We start from the raw sequence: 22484 nt of genomic DNA, 5'->3' as shown, positions 1-22484 counted from the left end.
CTAGCTGTTAGTAATCTTTTGTCAACCCAGCTCAAGCTAAGCCGCTATGAAAACAATGCTTGTCTCGTTAGATTGTTGAGGTTATTATTTCTCCATAGGCATAAATTGCCCTGCAAAATTTGCGACCACTCCATGAAACACAGTTTCTTGGTGTGTTATTATCAATATGGCATATTATTCAAAGGAATCAAAGAGTTTCTTATTATACATTCATGAGATTCTACCATCTGGATGTGACAGCCCCCAGTGTGGCAACTGCTGTCTTGTCTGTGGGGTCTGAAGTGGTATAAACCCTTTTTCTCTTAGACATGCGGCTAGGGCTTGTCATGGTGCGATTTTATATACCCCATATGATCGTGTTCCACCAACTGAGCTAATTGAAAGGGAATGTGAGATTATGTACCGACTAGGGATGCACATTTTCAAAAACATTCTTGATCGATTTTCACTCAAGTTAACAATCAAATATCGATGTTTGTTAAGCCCAAACGTGTTACAAGCCCCCCCGTCAGCCTCGGGAATCGGGCTTTCCAGCAGTCCAGTGGATTCGTATCAAGTGGTGGAGGGATTTCTTGCAAGTAGCCCTCCACTTCGGATTCATGGTCATTTGCGTAGTTGGACTAACCGGCTGCGATGACGCAATTCAAAAAGTTGTTTGATTTTTAAAACTGGCAAAAATATTTCTTGGGAAATCTATTACGCTGAGGGCTGGGTCAAAATAGAGTTCAGGCATATTGCCGGTGAAATGCTGTTTAAAGAGGCCTATTTTAACTGATCACCAACCAGTAAATCCAAAAAGGCATAACACAAGTGTTTTTAGTTTTTTGGGAAATCAGCAGCAGCCTCCTGTAATATTTGATATTCATATTAGGCCCAAACACACTTCAGTTCAATAGGCAGCAGGTGTATAGGCTTCAATACGCAGGCACTCAAGACGAAAAAAGGAGGGAACCCGTACACTACTAAATATCAGGGAGACAAAAAAAGAGGCAGGAAGGTCTTTTCAGATGAATGTTTCGATATTACTTCATCAGTGTCTTTCAAGCTCAAGCACCAGAATCCTTTTTGCAGTAAAGGCAGTCACATGATAAGGACACTAGCAACATGATCCATAGCCACTCCTATCTAGGCCCTATGTGCATATTTATAAAGAGGAGTATCTGAAGCATACGATCAAGTACATGAGAAATTACATCTTCATATAAAAATATAATACTTCTACAGAAAACCTGCACCCACCGCAGCAGGTTTAAGGGAATAGCAAGTTTAGGATACTACATTCAGAACTAAGCAGGGATAGACACATTATATATATATATATATATATATATATATAAAAAACACTGAAGGGACAACTTTTCATTAAGGCCCTGAGGATGAGTTTTTAAATAGAAAATCCATTGGACCTCAGTTCTCAACAGTATGTTCTCCAGTTCTCTGCCTCTTTGTAGTTCTCTGTTGTATAACTGTATATCTGTGTCTATGATAAATGTGATGTGTGGTTGAGCTCCATAAAATGTCTTACCACTGATGATTACGTGTCCAATAACATGGGTTTTTACAGCTCTTTAGGTTATGCCTACATGTTGGAGGCCACAGCTACATGTTAAGAGATAGTTTAAATTTGCAGAATTTCAGGAAACAATTTCATTTTGTCCTGTTTTTGAGTAACTGAGCTCCTGAATACCTCTGTTTCTCAGAATTGGGGCAGGCTGCATAATGCAGACATGGGGGAAAAAAACAATCTGTATGTTGTCCAGACAACTGATGCAGTGAACTTGGGGGATGTGGGAATCCATTGTGTGTCTCTGACGAAGTCAACAAAGTCTCTGATGTTCCTCAATCTGCAGTAAAAGAATAAAGGAGTGTCTTTAAAAAGCTGTTCCTCCACCAGATCTGCACATAGGAAATGCCAGTATTATCAATAATACTACACGCATCCCTACTGAGAGGTGTGTAGGTGGTAGCACAAATGACTGAATGTTTTTTTTTTCTCATTTTGTCCATTAGAGTTAATTAGGCACACTTTTGTTAAAGCACTGTCCAGGCACGGGATATCCTCTGTCCAGGAATTGTTGTACATTATACATGTTTTTCAGCTTATTTATCAAAATCTGCTGGGCTGGAACATATCGGTTTTAGTTTAAGAAACTGTAAACCCCTATTCAATGCAGGAGCATGTGCTGAGCTAGCATATGGAGGGCTGTTTTTGTCAGATGGCTTGGTATCAAGGGTTGGAGTGATTTAGCCAGAGTCAAGTCTTACCCGGGTGTCCAACAAGGGTTGTCCTTCTGGTGTATGTCATGTTGAACGTGATGGTGGCAGACATATTTTAGTTATTTAGGTTTTGTAGTGTATGGGTTCCCTCCTTTTTCTCTCCAATCCATTGTCATGTTAGTGCAAGACAATGGGGAAACATGTCATTTCTCTTACTTCAAATTCAGGTCCTTTCAAAAATGTATATTATTATTATTAGAGCATGAATTTACCCAAGGAGTTGTTTCCACACGTGTCTTTTTCCCATTGTTTGCAATGGACAGGAGGAGCTTTACAGGGCATTGAGAAATACAACAAGGTGCTGGGGCCAACAAAGTGTTGTTTTCAAGTTGTTTTTCTGCACATAGCCAGCTTTCATGACTTGCTACAGTTGTTTAGCAAACACTGGGTTTTGGCAGCTGGCACTGTCACCTTCCAAAGTGCTACTGGTTGATCCGTACTCTGAGGAATACTAGCATGGAATGGGCTGCTTGTCATCTTGATACCACATTGACTTGTACTGGCTAACAAATGTTAATAGGCATTCATTTCAGTTCAATTTAACAGACCGATGCAAGGCATGCAACAGAAAAAAAACAGTATCATATGTCAGGAGACAGACATGTAGACAAACTAAATTAAACAGATAAATAAATACCACATGAAGAGTTTTGTTCCAGTCACAGTGCCAGTATTTAGTCATCTTGGTCCGATCTGGCCATGGCAGCTGACTTTGATGCACATCACTGTCTCTGTTGGTCCATTTAAATTGGCATCTCAGGTCTTGCAACTCCTGCTTGCTGTTCATTTGAAATGCCACCAAGTTTTCTCTACAGTTATATAAAACAGATAGGCCTATAGCCTACTCATTGTGCAAATGCAAATCATTACATCTTTGCAGCGTTGTTCGTCTACTCTAAATGGAATTCTTTGTAAAATCCTACATTTACCAATACACAGGATCTGATGCAACTATCCCTTGTGCTATTTTATGCAGGCTAGATGCGAGACTTGGACTTTAACAATGGTGACGACTGTAGTACTGACGTGTGAAGCAGGAGGGTGCTGCCAGTTTCTCAAAAACTGACAAAATATTGTGGAAACTAATGGATGTCCTTAACAGAACCAAGAAGCGCATGAGTCCTGGATAGAGACCAATAAAACGCCTTAAAATCCTGAACCCACGCGTTTAACTAGAGCTGCTTTATTCATTGCTAGGCTCACCTCCACCCTATAGGTAGATTTATATAAAGTCACTCTCTTGGCAAGTTGTAGATGGCACGCAGATTTTTTTCGTCAAAATGGGCAAAGCTGTGCTTCAGTTCTCAGCAAATATGCAGGAACAGCACACCATAAAGCCTGTATCAGCCTCTTCTCTCCCTACTCTTTCACTCCTACCATTCCTTTTACTGTTCATTTCAGCTTGGGCCCGAGGCAGCTCGACTAGGCTCGGGATGCTTTTTTAACAAAAAGAATAGACAGAGTGAAGGGGAAGAAGCCTTTTCATATAGCAATAACCAGCATGGGACCATCAGATACCAAAGCCAGTCCTCATCCTCTCATTCATTAAGTGGTGCATTTTCTCTACCCCCTTTACCCACTTAGTCTCATCCACTCCATCTTCCCTCATCTGTCAGTCTGTTCCTCTCTCCGAGGCTGTCTATTTCCATTTCAACCCCTTTAGCCCTCTCTCTGTTTTTCCATCTGGAGAGTTTCAGACACAGGAAGAAAATGAGAATAAAAGTACTGCCCTATTCACATTTATAATGCTGAGGTTTTGAGGAAGTTCTAACCTGATGGTTAATCTAGAAAACACAATATCTGTGCCTGCATTTATTGGTGTGCGTGTGTCCTGATATCTCTCTGTGTGCTTTTTAAAACTTGGTGCGATTGCTTTCATAGACTTCAACTGGTTCTGTAAGATCATCATGCATTTAGAACATTAGAGGAAACTTTAATGATACGTGCAGAGAAATGAGGCATATTCAGTTTGAGACAGGTACAAAAGATGTTTTCAAATAGTGGCCGTTGTCCCTGAAGGTGTCTCTCTCTCCTTGGCCCTCCCACAGGGCAGTGATGCCTGGCATGGTGATGTTTCGGCGGCGCTGGTCAGTAGGCAGTGATGACCTGGTGCTGCCCGCCCTCTTCCTTTTTCTATTACACTGCATCTGGTGAGTCGGTGTTTCTTTCACTGTTTACCCAATTTTCTGTGCATATTCTATTTTTATTTCTCTGTGTATCTCTGTGCAGTAGGCTTGGTCAATATCTAAAATTTAACATCACAATGCTGTCCCGCCAAAATATATAGATATATGATATTATTGGGGTTTCTTGGGATGGGGGTGGGGTTACAATACACACAATACAATACACATGCATATGTGTATTGTGTTTTGTGTTGCCCTGCTTGATTATCACCTATCTTTGGCACATTCAGGTTTATAATTTTAGAGGTTTGAACTGTGATTTCAGCAACACAAATTGCAGCAGCCGGATGAGGGGGGCGATATTTGATACTGTGGAAAATATTGCAATATTCACGAAATATCGCAATATTCACGAAATATCACACTATTCACAAAATATCACACTATTCACAAAATATCACAACATTCGGTCAAGCCTACTGTGCAACAGTTTCTGTATCATGACTACATTACCCCCGTCTTTCCTGCTCAGGTTGGTGGTTCTGTCTGTGGTTCTGTTCGGCCTCCCCTATGGCTCAGATCAGTCCTGCTCTGTCACCCTGGTGGACCACGGCCGAGGGTATCTGGGCATCCTGGTCAGCTGCCTCATCTGTGAGAGCGCCATCATGTGGCTGAGCATGAGAGGCAGCATCCTCTACACACAGCCCAGGGAAGCTGTGCAGTATGTCCTCTATATCCGGCTGGGTAAGACACACACACACACACACACACACACACACACACACTTGTTTGTTTATTCTGAACCTTTCTTGTGTGCAGGATTACCTTTTGATAGTTTGGACTTAACTTGTATTTCGCTACAATGCGTGTGGCATGCTCCTTTGATATATTTGAAAGATTTTTCTATCAAAGGGAGTTTTACAGTGGTTGTGAGAATTAGCTGTAGTTCCTACTTAAGATTGGACCATTACTGAAATTGATTAGGTAGATATTGATCAATATTCTCCTTGCCTCTCTCTCTCTCTCTCTCTCTCTCTCTCTCTCTCTCTCTCTCTCTCTCTCTCTCTCTCTCTCTCTCTCTCTCTCTCTCTCTCTCTCTCTCTCTCTCTCTCTCTCTCTCTCTCTCTCTCTCAAGCTATTCTGTTAGTCGAGCTAGTGTACGCAGTGGTGGGAATTGCCTGGCTTGTCCAATATTACCAACCATGCTCTGATGTCACTGCCAAAAACCTGGCTTTGGGTGAGTGAAGGAGCATAAAGGAGAACGGGACCAGAAATTTTAAATGAGGGAAAATTGTGATGTTACGCTTGAATGTGAATCATATTTTGATGCCCTCTTCAGGAATTGTCGCGTGCAACTGGCTAGTGATATTCAGCGTGTGCTTCACCCTCATGTGCACGTTTGATCCAACGGGACGGACATTTGTCAAACTGAAAGCCACCCGCCGGCGTCAGCGCAACCTCACTACATACACACTCAGGTACTAACAGGCCCATGAGAATCTGCTTTTTCTCTCTCTGTTATTGTCTCTCACCTTGTTCTGGCACAGAACTCAGAAGCACAGAACATCCAGTCATAGGTGCGTATCTCACCTATTTATCACACTGATTCAGTCTCTGTGCTGCTTTTTGTCTTTCTCGCTCATCTCTCAGACATCGGCTAGAAGAGGGACAAGCCAGCAGCTGGAGCAGGAGACTCAAGTTCTTCATGTGCTGCACCAGAGCCCAGGATACACAATCAGTGAGTCACAACACACACTTACTCGTTTTCTCCCTGTGGGTAAGGGAAAAGAGAAAATAATGAACTGATAAATATGCGAGGGGTAATGAACAGCGAGCCGGTCATTATTGCAAAATAAGCTCCGACAGAATGAATCAAGACCCTGACGCAAAGCCGCTTATTACACCGCAACTTACCAAAGGCATTAATCATTTGACACGAAATATTGATTCAAAATGAATTTAGCACAAGCCAAAGTAATTTACGAGCTTCCACCCAAAAAATAGTTAAGCACGAGTATGCAACACAGCCGTGTAATAAGACACTTTATCTTCAGCCACATCAATGACAAATCACACTTACTGTACCACCTACAGTTTTCTATCAGGTTCCAATAAATTGTGCGTGGCAGTACTGTACTTTAACAGTCGATTTCAGCTGCCGCTGAAGAAGAAGACCTCATGTGTGTCACAAGCTTCTGTCGCCCATCATTTCTGCCACCTTGCCCTGATGTCTGCTGCTCTCTTGTACAGGATGCATATTCAGAGGTGGCCAGCCTGTTTGCAGAGTTCTTCAGAGATCTGGACATTGTGCCTAGTGATATTATTGCTGGTCTGGTGCTTCTCCGCCAGAGACAGAGGTCCAAGAGGTCTGCTATCCTGGACCAGGTATCACATTCGATGATATCTCTGCATGTCTGCGTGTTTGTGCTTGTGTATGCAGGTTCTGTTATGGAAATAATTTGTGATTTTGATTCTGTTTTCTCCCCCAGGCCAACAATGACATTTTAGCCTTCTTATCCGGAATGCCTGTCACTCGCAATACTAAATACCTGGACCTTAAGAACTCGGTGAGTTTCTGTCAAACATCATTCATCTGAACCACATGGGAACAGACACATGGGAAGGACACTAGTGAAAGTTATTTTGAAATATACTGAAATACTGGATCACAAGTTATTCAAAAGATTAGATAGGCATTCACGCTCATTCTAAAAGGCTCTCTTCAGTCTCCTTTGCCCTTGAAATGCTCTTAATTGCATATAGTAATCAAATGATCTGAGTCCCACTTCACTAGATGAAGAAAAAATATTTCAATTGATAGACAAAGGCAGGACTTATTTTTGCTGGTAGCTAGCAAATTGTTCAGAAGGACATCATTAATTTGCTCCAGGAAATCCTACAGGTCACAAGAGGCCAAAAAAGACATTGTGATACATAGATGAAACTGTCTTTGAAGGGATCCAGGGACCTCTCACATCATCGTGTAGAGGCAGCAGGATCTCTTAGTTAAAGGGTCGATAAAATGCTTTGTTGTGTGCTATTGCCTCTTCAGCAATGGAAAAACGACTGATTTCTTTGTCCTAGATTGACGCAATGCACCTTCTCAAATGCACTCATATTTTTCAATGAATGTTTCATGCATGTGAAGCAGTCCTACTGAATCAGAGCTACCAATTTCTTAGGCTAGAACCCTATTTTTAATAAAATGCTATGGTTTTGCACAATTGATAAAAGTCCTGTTCACATTGCAGTGTTTGTGTGTTTGTGTTCTGAGGGTCTGACTGATATCTGAGGGTCTAAATTTGTTATTACTCTAATTCCTCAGTTGTTGATTGTTTTAACTCCTGTGTGTGTCTGTCTGTCTTCCTCTTCCTCCCCCAGACTGAAATGAACATGTACAAGGAGGTGTGTTATTACATGCTTTTCGCCCTGGCTGCGTATGGTTGGCCAATGTACCTGATGAGGAAGCCTGCCTGTGGGCTGTGCCGCCTGGCGAGCTCCTGCCCGTGAGCACACAGACACAAACACACTCAAACACTCACAGTTTTTATCCATTTGCCTGTCTGTCTCTTGAGCTCTCCAATAGAGCTCACATTTCACATGCGTCAACACTTACCAAGTGGAAATCCACTGAGACAATACCACTCTACTCAGACCCACTCACTGACACAGGCAATGGAGAATAAAAACACACACTCTTATCCAATTTGCCTGCTTTGTGAGGCTGCGTTATATTCCAGTAATCTTATCGGTTTCTTCCCTTACCGTTTATGTTTCTGCCCCACCTACTCTCTCTTTCAAACATTGTCGATCCTCTTTTGTCTGTTCTTTGTCTTTTTGTTTCCTCCTGTTCTCATAACTTCCCTCTCGTTCTCTCGCCCTAGCTGTACGTCAGTGTCTGGCTCTCGGTTGTCCCAGACAGTGACGGTGGAGGAGGACAACTGTTGTGGCTGTAATGTCCTGGCCATACGCAGACACTTCCTGGATAGGGACCTCAAGCAGGTTCACATTGTCTACACTTCCTGCCACGATGCTGTGAGTAATCCGACAATTGGCTGACTAGCAGTCAGAGGTCATTCGGACTTAATTGCCTGGAATAAAAACAAAGGATGGGGGGCAATGAGTGTCTAGACAACAGCATCAAAAAAGCAGTTTTCACTATATTTTAACTGATGCTGGTCGTTATACAAGAAATGCTGTTTTTATCTGGGCAACATAGTTTTTGTTGTGTCCAATCTGTTGCAAAGTGCTTTATTAACCCACAATGATCCCACACATGATTATAGTTTATATTATTAGGTGCTTGGGAGGAACACCTGCATAAAGAGCTGGGCTCTGTGTGTGTGTGTGTGTGTGTGTGTTTGTTTATTTGTTTGTTTGTTCGTTTGTCCAACGCCTTTTACAATGCAGTGCTTAAGGGAATTACGGTATGTGCTCATTAGGCCGTGCAGAGCCCCGAGTGCCCTGCATAAGACAAATACAGTGCACTGGTACACCAGGCAGGACGAGAGATGTCACAAGCATGAGTCAGCTCCAGGCTGCACATCCACATACGAGGAAGTAGCTTGGTAGTGGCAACACATGAATGAAATATTATGTTCAGTGATTCTCTCAGTTAGATCCACACTGTGATACCACAGCACTTTGGTGTTAACAGGTGGAGTTTTTAAAGTTGGTGTAGTTTTCTTCATTCCTATCATGCATAACGCCCCGCCCCTCCTCTCCATCCAAGCACCTATAAAGCGCTAGCACACTTGTTAAAGAAATACTCTTATTCACAATTACTCCTTTAACATGACGCAAAATCGCACAGTCTGTAAAATAGTTAATCGGTGATTAAAATAGTTTCCTAATCACATAGTGTATTAAATGAACTATTTCTATTTTTATCTTTCCATAGCAGTGCTGCTAGCACTTGAGCCACACAAAATCTGTGATTCGTAAAACAGAGTGCCTCTCAGTGAGGTCAGCCAGCAGAGTTTCCATCCATAAATTTCCCCCATGCAGTGACTTATATGACTGTGGACGGTGTCCAGCAGAGAAGGGCTTGATGACAAAGACTTTCTTCAACTGCTCAATTTACCGGGATGGAAGTGAAACTCACATTTGTCCTCTCAGTATACTGCCCTTCACTTTTTCCCCATATCTGTCTCACTGTCTCTCTCTCTCTCTGCATCTTTCATAAAGGTTTATGAGACGCCATTTTTTGTGGCAGTGGATCATGGGAAAAAGAAAGTTGTCATCAGTATCAGAGGAACCTTATCGCCCAAGGTGAGAGTCAACTGACTGTGTTGTTTTCATAGTAATATTTCCTTGACTCCCCAAACAACAGTTAACCCTGCTCACTCCAATGCCTCACAACACCTAGACTTCCAGAGCAGGAGAGTTCCCCTTTCACTTGTCTTCTCCTACTTGTTTCCTCTCCGTTGTGCTGTGTTTTGTAGTATATTTAACTTGTCTTCTGTGTGTCAGGATGCCTTGACTGATCTGACGGGGGATTCTGAGCGTTTGCCTGTGGAGGAGCAGCATGGGAATTGGCTTGGCCACAAGGTCAGGGATTACTGTTTTAAACCGCTCTGCACGCTGTACAGTTTCCTCTGAGGTTTCTACACCTCACATCTTTCTGTTCTTCCTTGGTGCAGTTTTGATAAGTAATGTTATCCCTGAACCCAAGGGTCATTTCATACTCTGATAGTAGAATAATTCATGAGGATATTTAAATATGAGATTAATGCGGCAATCTTTTGGTCCATATTTCTTTTTCTGTCTCCTCATCTTCCTCTTCCACTTTCTAAATCCCACTCTGTTTCTGTCCACTCTCAGGGGATGGTTTACTCAGCAGAATACATTAAGAAGAAACTGGAGCAGGAAATGATCTTGTCACAAGCCTTTGGAAGAGACTTGGTACATATTGATATTTGGTCAATATATCCGAGTGCAGTGGGGTGAATAATGGACATTGTCTGTGTCGTATCGGTGTTATCGTTATAGTGTTTTATTCACTGCACTCGCTATGCAATATTTCAACCAACAGCACACTGATAGCGATAGAACCATTGTCTTTAAGTAAGTAGCTTCACTGTTGTATCAAATGTGTATTGATGTGAGTGTAATGACTCTCTTCTCTCCCTCGCAGGGTAAAGGCACCATGCACTATGGGCTGGTGATAGTAGGGCATTCTCTTGGTGCAGGCACTGCTGCTATCCTCTCGTTCCTGCTGAGATCTCAGTACCCCACACTCCAATGCTACTCTTACTCCCCACCTGGTGGCCTTCTTAGGTGAGTGCATGTGTGTGTTTGTGTGTGTGGTAAGGCATCAAAAAAAAGCGAAGGAAAATCTATGTTTGGGGCCCGATAGACGATAACAGGAAGAAGATGAAGCATTCATTCAACATTCAGTTCATTGTTCAGGAGCTTATCTTAAAGCTTTACTAGCACTTCTATAAGACTCACAGGTATCTGAGGGTATTTAGACTACTGCAGCAGGCTCACAGAATAGAAATTTATCTCACCTTTATGAAAAAACAGGATGCTGTCAAGCCCTGGAGACATGTAACTGTGGTTTTTGGATCTTCACTTCACAGCTTAGATTTCACTTCACTTTGATTTCCTTGTATATTCTAAGCATATTTTATTTATTATTCCATATTATACAAGCATGTATCACTTAAACTAGCTGTCGAGCTTTGTCCTGTTCATACACATGCACCATGCTCGGATTTGAGATTTGAGCACTGTCGCTTCACAGTTAGATGGTCTTGTGTTTGAATCTCGGGCCTGGTCTTTTCTGTGTGGAGTTTGCATGTTTTCCCCGTGTTTGCGTGGGTTTCCTCTCACAGTCCAGTGGACTTGACTGACTTGACAATGCCCAGCACTCTGCTATAAAGCTGCATCGTAAACTGTGCTTGCTATGCAAATCACGCCAGAAGAGAGTCTGTATTAAGAGAATATTACATGCTCCACTGCACTCCTGGTGTTTCAGTAAGATAAGGCAATTTGTGGTCAGAAGGTATGCTGCTTCTGCAGTACTGATCAAATGAGCCAGTTGCCATGGCTGCCAGTCATTATTTCATAGTAATAACTGAGAAGATTAAAAAAAAAAAACTTGTTATATTTCTGTACTTTTTGGATTTGATTTAATAGGCTTTATGTATGAGGATTTTTCTCAAGCCTATTTTTCTCTCCATCATCTCCGGCATTGCATCTATCAGAATTTGAATGTACTCATGTTTATGAGCCCTCTTGTGGATATGGTGATATGTGGATAAACCTTAAATATTTAATGCAGAAGAGTGCATGATGCATGATGGTGGACTGCAGTGCCTATCACATGTCATTATTTGCTGCAGAGAGCTTTTGGATTTTTTTAATCACTTTGAATTAGAACAGATGTTTGTTCAAAAGTGTGAGATGGAAATGTATACACATTCGATTCAGAGATGGAGAGAACTCATTTTACCCCAGTCCACATTTGCCATTTACATAACGTCACTTTCTCCATCTTCTTTTTTTTTTTTTTTTTTTACCCAGTGAGGATGCCATGGAGTATTCCAAAGAGTTTGTCACCTCTGTGGTATTAGGAAAAGACCTGGTCCCAAGGTACGTCCTCCTCTATATGGAGTATAATTAGCTTTACTAATCTATACTGCAATAAACAGGATACCCATATCTGCTGCTGGTCTCTTATAGGATTGGCCTGTCACAACTGGAGGGTTTTCGACGCCACCTTCTGGAAGTCTTACAGAAAAGTAACAAGCCAAAGGTGACTTTACTTTCAACAGTGTAGAGGATAGCAGTCAGACCTGAAGGCAATGTGTACTATACAGCATCAAACAGAATGGTCAGAAATTAACACATCACACTATCAGATGGTCTTCCCAGGAACAAGCTGTGCTGTTTTTACTGTGCTGTACTGTAGAATATAGAAGTGGTGATGATTTGTGGGATATGGAAATGTATTATCATGTCTATTTTTTCAGCTTTTTCTCAAATTTTTGCTTTTTTCATGTGAAATACTGAATAGTTTTAAGCCTCTTGGCCTCCTCTGATAATTAATCAAATGAAACAACCTGAAAAGGGAAAATCATTCTTTGGTTGAACTGTTCACCACTCTGCATAAGCAGCCTGTGACAGGGGGTCGTGAGCAGGAGTTTTGTTTTAAGGGGTCACAAGCCAAAAAGGTTGAGAACCACTGGAATATAACATAGTAGACTACGGTATTTTGTACAGTACTATGGAAGCAAAATCTCCAGAAAAACATACAATATACAGAGAATACATTTAGATCCAGATGTCATGTAGCACAATTGAAATGCACCTTTCTCTGCGACAGTGGAGGATCATTGCGGGAGGCACCAAGTGCATCCCTAAGTCAGAGCTTCCGCTAGAGGAGGATGGTCCCCAGTCCCAACCAGCAGCACCGCCCAGCAGCCGCCTGTGGCTCCACCCCAGTGACCTCAGCATCGCCCTCTCAGCCTCTACCCCTCTCTACCCCCCTGGCAAGATCATCCACGTGGTGCACAACCATCCCCCAGAGACATGGTGAGGGGATGGGTTTGAAAGCTTGGGGTCGATTATAGCAATTAAATCCCAAGATGTTCTTTACTGCGATCATGGGTAAGATGGTGATGCAGCTAGGTACAAAGTGCAGCTGGAATTATCAGTACTCTTTCACTGCTCCACTGAATACCTCATGAAAGGTCACATGAGGATTCATAAACACGCTTTAGTATTTGGATATTATGAATGCATTATAAACACCAAGTTCAGTTCAAGTTTTTCCCTCTACTCTCTGCTGTGCTATCTAATAAAACAGAAATTCCTCAAAACACAGTACCCAAAAGTACCAAAGACAATAAAAACGTATACCAACATATTTAAGTGTGAATTACAATTCTGTACATCTTGAAATTGACAGAGTCATTTTAAGTCTAAAGCAGTTTAGTAGCTTTTGATTGTAGTCCATTGTCTAAATACTCTTTGTGAGACAAATTTTAGGGATACCTTTTAAAAGGAGATGCCTAGCTTTCACATAACTGTAATGAAATGAAAGTCTTTATTGCTAGTGTTATGGGATATTGGAGTTTGATGTCTGAAACTGGCCCTGCCCTGCGGTATCAAATGTAAACATCCTGGATCCAAGGTCAGAATGTATCTCAATGACTCCATCATTACTTATTAAATTCATAGCTATATAACTGATAAAGGAAGGAAAGATTTTGACTTGGCAATTGCATTCCTTAAACATGTGAAAAAAGGGGATTTTTATTTTTATTTTATTCACAAGGCAGGTTAGATAACATTGTCTAGTTTCATGAAAGTCTCTGTGGTTTCAACCCAGCAAGCAAAGGCAGTCAGGCCTTTGGCGGTTATGTATTGGTTGCACTGCAGACCACAACTCAAATGGAAGCCAGTGATCTCAAAGGAAGTCTATAAAAAACAATCTGGCCTCTGTCCAGTTATGGGAGGCTGGTGGCACGTTGGTTGTGGTTTGGTAATTCGCCGCTGCTCATCTGACAGTCGTTGCACAGAAGCAAGTAGCCTTGTAATCTCTAGCCGCCCACTGCAAGCTGGTGGAAAACCACCATGCGGAAGTGGTTTGGCTAGGTTAACCCAACAGTGACAACACGGCAAGCTCTTGTGGGTTTGGAATGTCTGATAGTGGCATTAAAATGACACATTACAAATGCAGAAAATAAAGGCTTTTGGATGCTACTGAATCATCTTTTTGAACCAGTATTATATAGTTTGTTTTATATATTACATTAGAATCAAGTTTTCACTGGAACCGTTAAAGAGCATTTAATTGATTGCATGTCTGTAACTATGACAAAATTCCCAAAGATAGCTCTGATATTTGCTGCTTGTTATATATTACAGGAAAAAGTCACAGAATCTTGAATCTTTCCATTGTGTCACTGCCATGTGCCATCAGTGAGCTTCTTGCCTTTACTTGTACAAACAGCCCTACAGACTTATATTTGTGCTTAAAGATGTGTTATGCTGTGCTGGATAGTGAGGCAGGCTGTTGCGAATCTACATCATAGTGTTATCTTGTCATAAATGACAGTCTCTCTCTCTCTCTCTCTCTCTCTCTCTCTCTCTCTCTAGCTGTGGACAGGAGGAGCCCACCTACTCTGCTCTATGGGGGGACAACAAGGCCTTTGATGAGGTCATCATATCGCCGGCCATGCTTAATGAGCACATGCCTCACATGGTGATGGAGGGCCTCAACAAGGTCTGTGATAACTGTGTGCATGCGTATAAATACTTTACTTTATAAGGGTGACATACTGAAGGCGTTATTGAGATGGCTCCTGGGTCTTGATGCTGATTTTTAAGTCAGAATGACCGAATGAATGAATGGACATGTGTTTGTGTTATTGTATCTACATATGTGTGAGTAGCCTCTAACTATCCATAACAATTCTGTTTCAGTCACAAATACTTTCTACATTTGTTCATATAGGGGAATACCACTATTTAAGAATTTACATATGTTATGTTAGTGACCTACGACCTAATTCTAACTTTTTTGTTTTCAACAAAAACAGCTCTCCTAAAGCTAGAATTTTGTTTTTGTACTTAAAAGTTGGAAAAGGTCCCATATTGTGGAAAATGGGATTTCCCTTGCCTCTTTGATCATAAAAGAGTTGGATGTGCTATCTAAACATCGTGAAAGTACCAAAGCGCACAGTAGCCAACTAAATCCACACAATCCATATTAGGAAACCGAGCCTCTAAATGAGCCGTTTGGACTTCCGTAACTTTGTGGCGCCACAAAGGTTCACTCATTATCATTTTTATCACTTTTATACTAACAAAGCGGGTTTTTTTTAAGCGGTTGAGCTGTTGCCATTGTTTATTTACCGGAGAGTTTTCCTCACCTGTTGCTGGCGGAGCCGTGGTGTCTCACATTTCACTCTTGAAACGGTTAGCCAATCAGAGCAGAAGGGTCATTAATATTAATGAGCCTTAAAGACACAGGAACAAAAACAGCCTGTTCTTGGCAAGGCTAGAGAGATGCTGGAAAATTGGATAGAGAGTGTTTTTATGCCTCCGCGTTGGCGACAGCCATGGCCGGAGGCATTATGTTTTCGGGTTGTCCGTACGTATGTACGTACATTCGTCCCATTCTCGTGAACGTGATTTCTCAGGAACGCCTTGAGGGAATTTCTTCAAATTTGGTACAAACGTCTACTTGGACTCAAGGATGAACTGATTCGATTTTGGTGGTCAAGGGTCAAAGGTCAAGGCATACAACTGCGAGGCGGGTTATTTCTAGTTGGTACATGAAACCATACAACGGTTTTTAATGGACCTCAAGACATAAAATAAAACACTGGAAAGTGTAGAATATGGGACCTTTAATTATGGCTTGAAAGTGCTTAATACTACTCTAACTGGAAATAGGCATATCTTGTACATATCCCTTCTTTAACAACTCTTATAATGTTTACAATATCATTGCTGATGTGTTTGATTTGTTTGTGCTATGCTTAATAAATGTGCCTATATCTGCAGTACAGGGAAAACATTGGAAAACATTGATACTCCACCTTAAATGTGACTGCTTGGCGCTTAAAATTGACTTTTTATGGCATTCAGTGACTCCATTTTCAATGATTGTGAAGCTTATCCATCCAAATGTGCTTCATCTTATTGCCATGACAGTTCCAAGCCCCAAAATGCAATCCCGAACTGTTGCTGGGCCACAGGAAAAACCTATTTGAATTCTAAAATTCAGTGGTACGCCCCTTCTTAAGTCTTTCACCGTCAGTCAAGAATGAATATTCTTCTTATTGAGGGTTTTCAGATCTGTTTGTATGGACAATTCATGCATGAGGCCCAGTCTTAACTTTCCAACTAACCACCCTTTTATTTTCTTCACACTTGCTCCAGTAGCTGGGCATGGGGACTGTTCACTCCTGCTGGGCTTCATGGGCTCTCTGGTCTCTATGAGTGTGTGAGTCACGGGCAGAGCAGCATCTACTCAGACAAGGCGGTATAGACGTGTGTGTGCTTGCATGTGATGGACTACTGCACTAAGGGTTCTTGTGACTGGAGAGTCAAAGCTGTAGGTTTGCCTCTCTCTGTATACATTGTGCTATTACATGGTCTTGCATCAGTTTTTGTGTGTCAGCGCTGCGTCAACATGTCTGATGAATGAATCATTTTGTGATTAATTAATTATAGTGTGCGCGTGTGTGTGTATATCTGCTGTGCCTAGGCTTTAGTATGATACCTCTGGTGTTTCTGCAGGTGCTGGAACCATTTTGTCCCCTGTCTGAGCAGGCAAACTGGGAACCAGAGGAGCTGGAAGTCAGTCAACCAACCTGCTCTACTGCTGTGCTTCTAACCTCCCAAACCGAATTACCCTCCAGTCCCCTCCTCTCTGATACCTCCTCTCTCACCCACAAAGACCCGTCCTGCACCCCGCCTCTCTCGGAGACTCCCTCTGTCCCGCTGACTTCTCCTTTTTCAGATGCACAGTCTGTTCTTCCTCCTCCTTTGTCAGATTCTACTTCTGCCTCTCAGCAATGCTTGGTGTCTATCCCGCCGCTTTCTAACAGCCCCTCCGATCCTGAGTCAGGACCGCTTTCAGCCGAGTATGACTCATGCATTCCCCCACATACGCAGGCAGACCCACCCAGCTCTCCTCCCTGTGTAGAGGTGATTCCTACTCCTCTTCCTGAAATCCTATCTGATGAGTCCAACTGTAGTCAGATAGACAATTCTCCTACCAAGATACTAACGTCAAATATCTCTTCCCAAATAGATGCGGTCTGTAGTTTACAAGTGCCAAATAGTCCTTCTGTTTCTCTGCCATAGAGTTGATGTCACTCTCATTGGTAGACCTGGCCTACCACGCTCAGGCCTTCCATGTTTACTACACCATCATCTAGCCCTCCGTCTCGTCTTGACTGTTAACCTTCAGAGCCAAAAAATAGGCTTTTACAATTCCACATGATGAGTACAAACACAGCTGCACTCCTCCTTGATACCAAATCGATTCATTGTCCAGCTGTCCTTACCTGTCAAAAACAGACTACAGCATTTTACCACCTCTTATATCAACCCAACCACAAACACCACAGTCTCCTTTTTTTTTCTTGGATGGCTTGCCAGTCATCCAAGCCCCGACTTCCTTCTATTTCCTTCCTCTTACCAACAGCTACAGTAGATTTGGTCAGGCTCTATGGCATGCATTTCCTTGTTCCTGGAGCCAGCGTGTTTTCTTTGTGTTTATGAAATTCCTACGGTAAACTAATTTCTTCCACATTAACTCCTTCTCTCTTCATTCTTGGCTTGGCTTCTCTCAGGGTTTTTTATTGGCTGGAGCTCAAGATGCCCTCTTCTCTTTGGATGCGTCTTCTCCCTCCCTCCTCTTTTTGAAAGCACTCATTCAGCATTTTCTCAGTCATAACCCCCTCAAGGAATTGTCACTTAGTCATTAGGAGCAGATAGAAGCAGAGTAACAAGGAAGGGGAAACCTGTTAATATGAGGTTCAGCTCCCTTACTCTGCTGTGAAACTGGTGCTAACTGTAGGTCTTTAAAAATAAGTCACACATTCTCCCTTAGTACTGACTATCGTTACGGATTAGCCAGTCTAAAAGAACTGAGAAAGAGTGGAGAGTTTTTATTAGTAAGCTTCTCAAAACTGGAATTGCATCATATCCTCAACTAAAACATTAATTTCATCAAAAAATACACAGAGCCATGCTATGTCGTTGTGTGCTTTCATGAATGACGGCTGTGATGAGAAATGATGTATGACTGTTGGGGTTGCATTGCATTTTCTGATTGTGGAGGGATTGAGTCTCTCTCTCTCTTGCCCTCTCTCGTTCTCTCTCTCGCTCTCTCTCGCCCCCTCTCTCAATCATTCAATGAGCTTATGCTTGATTGGCATAAAGTACAATTCAGTATATATTGCCAAAGCTTTGGTAGTAATCAATAATGATGACAAATAATTATGATAAAAAAACTACTGAAGTCAACAGAAACAATTAGAATGATGTTGAAATATTAACAATGGTAATAATGACAATGTATTGTATATGTAAAATAATAAAGAGTGGATTGATGTAAATATTAGAGAAGAGTATACCATTGAGAGTATAGTAGAACAGATAATACAGTAAACAGGGTTTTTGTTTTGTTTTGTTTTTTTACTCATTGTCTCTCGCAGCAGTATTAACTTCTTCACATTCCCCCTTCAATATTCTCACTTTATTCTGTTCATCTACAGATGAGAAATGAGCCATTGTGAATTTGTAGAAATAGTGTTCTCTCTCTCTCTCTCTCTCTCTCTCTCTCTCTCTCTCTCTCTCTCTCTCTCTCTCTCTCTCTCTCTCTCTCTCTCTCTCTCTCTCTCTGTACGGTCTCATGCTTTGTTTTTAATCATTTGTTGGTTGTTGTGCGTTCAACTGATGTGTTTGATATTTTTGGTGCCATTTGCTGCTGGTCACTGGCAGCAGTCTAGCCTTCCTGCATCTTTACTCCACTAATTCTAGGTCCCTCTGGTGTTGTGTGACCTAATCACTCATGTTGTCATTTGTGATCCATATCCATCATCTCCATAACCCAGACATAATTTACATGTTTTAATGCCATTTTTAACTTATTGTACCCATGTGTTCCTTTGAAGAATATCATTCTTTGTTTATAACCATTACCTGCCATTTAATTCACTTTTGACTTTATTTTATATTCCATTGTTACATGGATGTTTGGATGTTTTACATGGATGCATGGTGTTTTCATGTCTTCTAACTGTGCCAATTGTATTCATATCATTCTGTGTTTTCAGCAAGTGTTTTTAACTCATTAAAGCTAAGCAAATACATGTCGTGTGTTGATGTGATTTGCCATTACTCTCTTTTTTTCCTACCATTTACACAACACTGAAGAGTTTGTGGGTTAGGATTTTCTTGATCTTTTTTGAAGTTGCATAAAGTGTTATGGCTTGCCATTCTTTATCATAGGTCTTGTGTAGTTCTTGCTCAAGTATCTGTGACTCCACTGTGGGTGTTTAATGTCAGTCAGAGTAGGTGTAAGCTCTCCTTTTGAATGCACCTACATTTCTCTGAACTACACTCTGCTTTTGTACTTACACTGTTGATACATTAGAGTAAAACATTTTTAAAAATAGAAAATGTAATCATATTTGCAGTTAGGTTTAGATGTAGCAGGTCGTGGAAAAACGGCATTGAAAATCACTTTATTCTGACTAAGCGTATTTCAGTTATGTAACCAGACTTTAGCGACTGGGTCTATTTGCCTATATCTTGCATTTATTGTTCATTAACCTGAGAGATGACATAAGTGAGATGTGCGAGTGTGTGAAAACTGACAGTATGTGTGTTGAAGCATCTCAAACTAGTAATGGCCAGTGGATTTTTATCCTTTTCTATGTGAATTGTTTGTAAATTCATCCCACCTGCTGACATAGAAGAAGGATGGGACACAATTATAAAAGAAAGACATACAAACTTATCCCAAAGTCCAGTGCGCTGAGATGTCTGTGCGCATATTTATTTTTTGCCTTGAAAAAAATTAAGCTTTCTGAAAACAAAATAGAACAGAAATATTGAAATCGAGTAAGCCAATAAGCTTTTTGTTTTTTTTATTGCAGATCAATCTTTTTTTTGTATGTTATAATCTGTTGGTTTTGTGCACTAAAATAGAATTCTAGCCTTCACAAACTGGGTAAGCACTGAGGGTTTTTCACTGGGCTGATAATACCTGTTTGCAATTATACCTTTCTCTGCGTGCGTTTTCAATCCCTACTGCTCATCCTTTCTTTTCTCTCCTACTGTGTACCTGTATTTCTCTTAATGTCCATCCCTTCTCGGGAGCAATCAAGTCTAGCAATAATGTCTGCCATGCTGCCGGTGACGGTATTGATGTGTGCCCCTGTGCGTGTGACAGGTGCTGGAGAACTACAACAAAGGGAAAACGGCCTTGCTGTCGGCAGCCAAGATTATGGTGAGCCCCACAGAAGTGGACTTACATGCGGAGACCATCTTCATCGGTGCATCGACGACCTCCCAGCAGCCGACGCCTGCAACCCACCATCGCAGGAACAGTAGTGTCCGGTTAGTACAGTAAAGCATCACCGTGGGTCTATTTAGGCCTAGAGGAATCCGGCAGTCAAATAGATGGAGTCTGGATTTGTTAAAAACAATTTGATCCACTGTATATTCATTTCCCTCCATGACCTAAACACGAGCAAACAAAACTCTTCCTAAACTGTAGGAATAATAATTATAGTGACATGTCTAATTTTAATCTTGTAACTATTTAGTCAGTACTAAACAATACTTTTTCTACTTGCTACATGTTGGGAAGAATATACCTCACTGTTTTTCATGTTTTTCTATCTGTTGCCCTTTTAAAAAAAAAACAAAAAAAAAAACAACAAAAGCCTAAAAGCATTATCACGGTAAGCAATGCATGAGATCATTAACTCTGCATCTGTGCTCCTTTCTCTCATGCACGCACGCTGTCTGACTACAGAGCAGTTGCAGCATATGGTAGTATCCAGTTCCCTCCTCGCCCTCTCTGGTTTAGCCCCTGTCCAAAGCCAGTATAATCTCCTGGTAGTGGTAGTTGAATTATAAAGTTACCTCTCCTGTATTAGACACTAATACAAGAGTATATACACTAGTAGGATACACTCCTGGCCCCCTGTATTTCCTTATCTCCTTTATCTGTTTCCTTACTAATACATAACATTTTTTTTACTGGTATTCACCTCATTTTTGGAATCCTTCTTTAGTTTTAATGATAACACTTTCCCATTTTTCCCTTGTTCAACCCTCTACTTCTTGTGAATGTGTTTTTGACCCCTGTTGTAATTTCTATCTTGTGTTTCGAAACTCCTCTCCCCTCTCCCTCTCCTCCCCTCTCCTCTCCTGTAGTTCCTGTGCCCAGTCTGAAATATCTCTGGATGGTTTCGCTGAGTGCCCTCCTCCCCCAGTGCCTGTGGTGCTGCGTGGGGCACGGGAGCGCCTGACGGTGGAGCTGAGGGACCGCAAAGCCCCTCTAGCTGTCATGGAGAGTCTCTCAGACGCTGAATCCCTCTATAGTCTGGACTCCCGACGCTCCTCAGCTGCGCTAAGGGGCTCGCCTATGCTGGGTTGCCTCCCTTTCCCTTTGGACGCCCCCATCCCAGAGGAGAACCCGTCTCTCAGCTCTCGCACTGAACTGCTGGCTGCCGACTGCCTTTGCCAGGCTACTCCGGAGCACTTGGGAGAGACTGGACCCTTCCTTACCCCGCTGGAATCCAGATCCACCCCCGATTACCCCATGCGCCTCTCCCCCGCCACACCTCGCTACAGTGGACACCATTCCCCAGCTCTGCTAGGCCAGAGCGTCCTGGCTCAGCCTTTGAAGCCAGAGCCTAACGCCAACCCAAAAATGCTTCCTGACGGGGAACACCAACAGATGCCTGCCGTCTACAGTCCGGGGAGCACCCCGAACGCTCCGCTCAGCCCGCAGCTCGGCTCCAGACTGCTGGACGGAGAAAAGGAAGAGTGGGAGACGGAGGCGGCGGAGAAACGGTTTAGCACGGAGACCAAGCCGGCAGCCTCCACTCCTCCACCGCAACTGTCCAACGGAAATCCCAGCCAGGCGGTGCTGGAGTTTGCCCAGTACCTAGACTCTCTATTCAGACTGGATGGCAGCAGCTCCCCCCCTCTGGAGCTGTCTGATGGGGAGTCGGAGTCGGGGCGGGGTTCCTTTGGGCAGGGTGAGGGTCTGGGAGAAGGGCAGCGGCTGGACGACAAACAGCTTCTGGCCAGAGCGACACTGGAGCCTAACCTGGTCCCCAAGCCCCCACGCACTTTTGCTGGATCCGCGGATCCCTCCTCTGGCATCTCTTTGTCGCCCTCCTTCCCTCTCTCGTCGTCTGGGGAGCTCAACGACCTGTCCCCCGCCGACGGCGCCCCGCCGGCCACACACTCTCTACGGACATCTACCCCTTGTCACTATCCCGAAGAGAATACAGTATCCTCTATGGTGTAGTGTGTCTCCCAAGACTCCACTGTCCTTTGCTCTAACTTCAGAGGTGCATCCAT

General features: G+C 42.5%; 1 protein-coding gene across 1 annotated transcript in view; it reads left to right on the top strand.

Moving 5' to 3' along the window:
- The window catches only part of dagla (diacylglycerol lipase, alpha), a 38553-nt gene extending 16069 nt beyond the window's left edge, over positions 1 to 22484 (top strand). The window contains exons 2-20 of the mRNA XM_071531892.1: positions 4326 to 4427; positions 4936 to 5147; positions 5539 to 5640; positions 5743 to 5881; positions 6054 to 6141; positions 6654 to 6788; positions 6893 to 6970; positions 7785 to 7911; positions 8287 to 8438; positions 9591 to 9674; positions 9876 to 9953; positions 10227 to 10307; positions 10540 to 10682; positions 11934 to 12002; positions 12093 to 12165; positions 12736 to 12944; positions 14514 to 14640; positions 20335 to 20501; positions 21327 to 22484. Of these exons, the coding sequence (XP_071387993.1) occupies positions 4333 to 4427; positions 4936 to 5147; positions 5539 to 5640; positions 5743 to 5881; positions 6054 to 6141; positions 6654 to 6788; positions 6893 to 6970; positions 7785 to 7911; positions 8287 to 8438; positions 9591 to 9674; positions 9876 to 9953; positions 10227 to 10307; positions 10540 to 10682; positions 11934 to 12002; positions 12093 to 12165; positions 12736 to 12944; positions 14514 to 14640; positions 20335 to 20501; positions 21327 to 22431 (3264 nt within the window). The 5' untranslated portion in view covers positions 4326 to 4332 and the 3' untranslated portion in view covers positions 22432 to 22484. The remainder of the gene's footprint in view (positions 1 to 4325; positions 4428 to 4935; positions 5148 to 5538; positions 5641 to 5742; positions 5882 to 6053; positions 6142 to 6653; positions 6789 to 6892; positions 6971 to 7784; positions 7912 to 8286; positions 8439 to 9590; positions 9675 to 9875; positions 9954 to 10226; positions 10308 to 10539; positions 10683 to 11933; positions 12003 to 12092; positions 12166 to 12735; positions 12945 to 14513; positions 14641 to 20334; positions 20502 to 21326) is intronic.

This window comes from Centroberyx affinis, unplaced genomic scaffold (assembly GCF_046629955.1).
Source record: "Centroberyx affinis isolate AG114_WGS23_722 - 3 ecotype Tasmania unplaced genomic scaffold, CSIRO-AGI_Caff_v1 ptg002148l_1, whole genome shotgun sequence".
Lineage (NCBI taxonomy): Eukaryota > Metazoa > Chordata > Actinopteri > Beryciformes > Berycidae > Centroberyx > Centroberyx affinis.
This window is presented reverse-complemented; position numbering and strand designations above follow the sequence as displayed.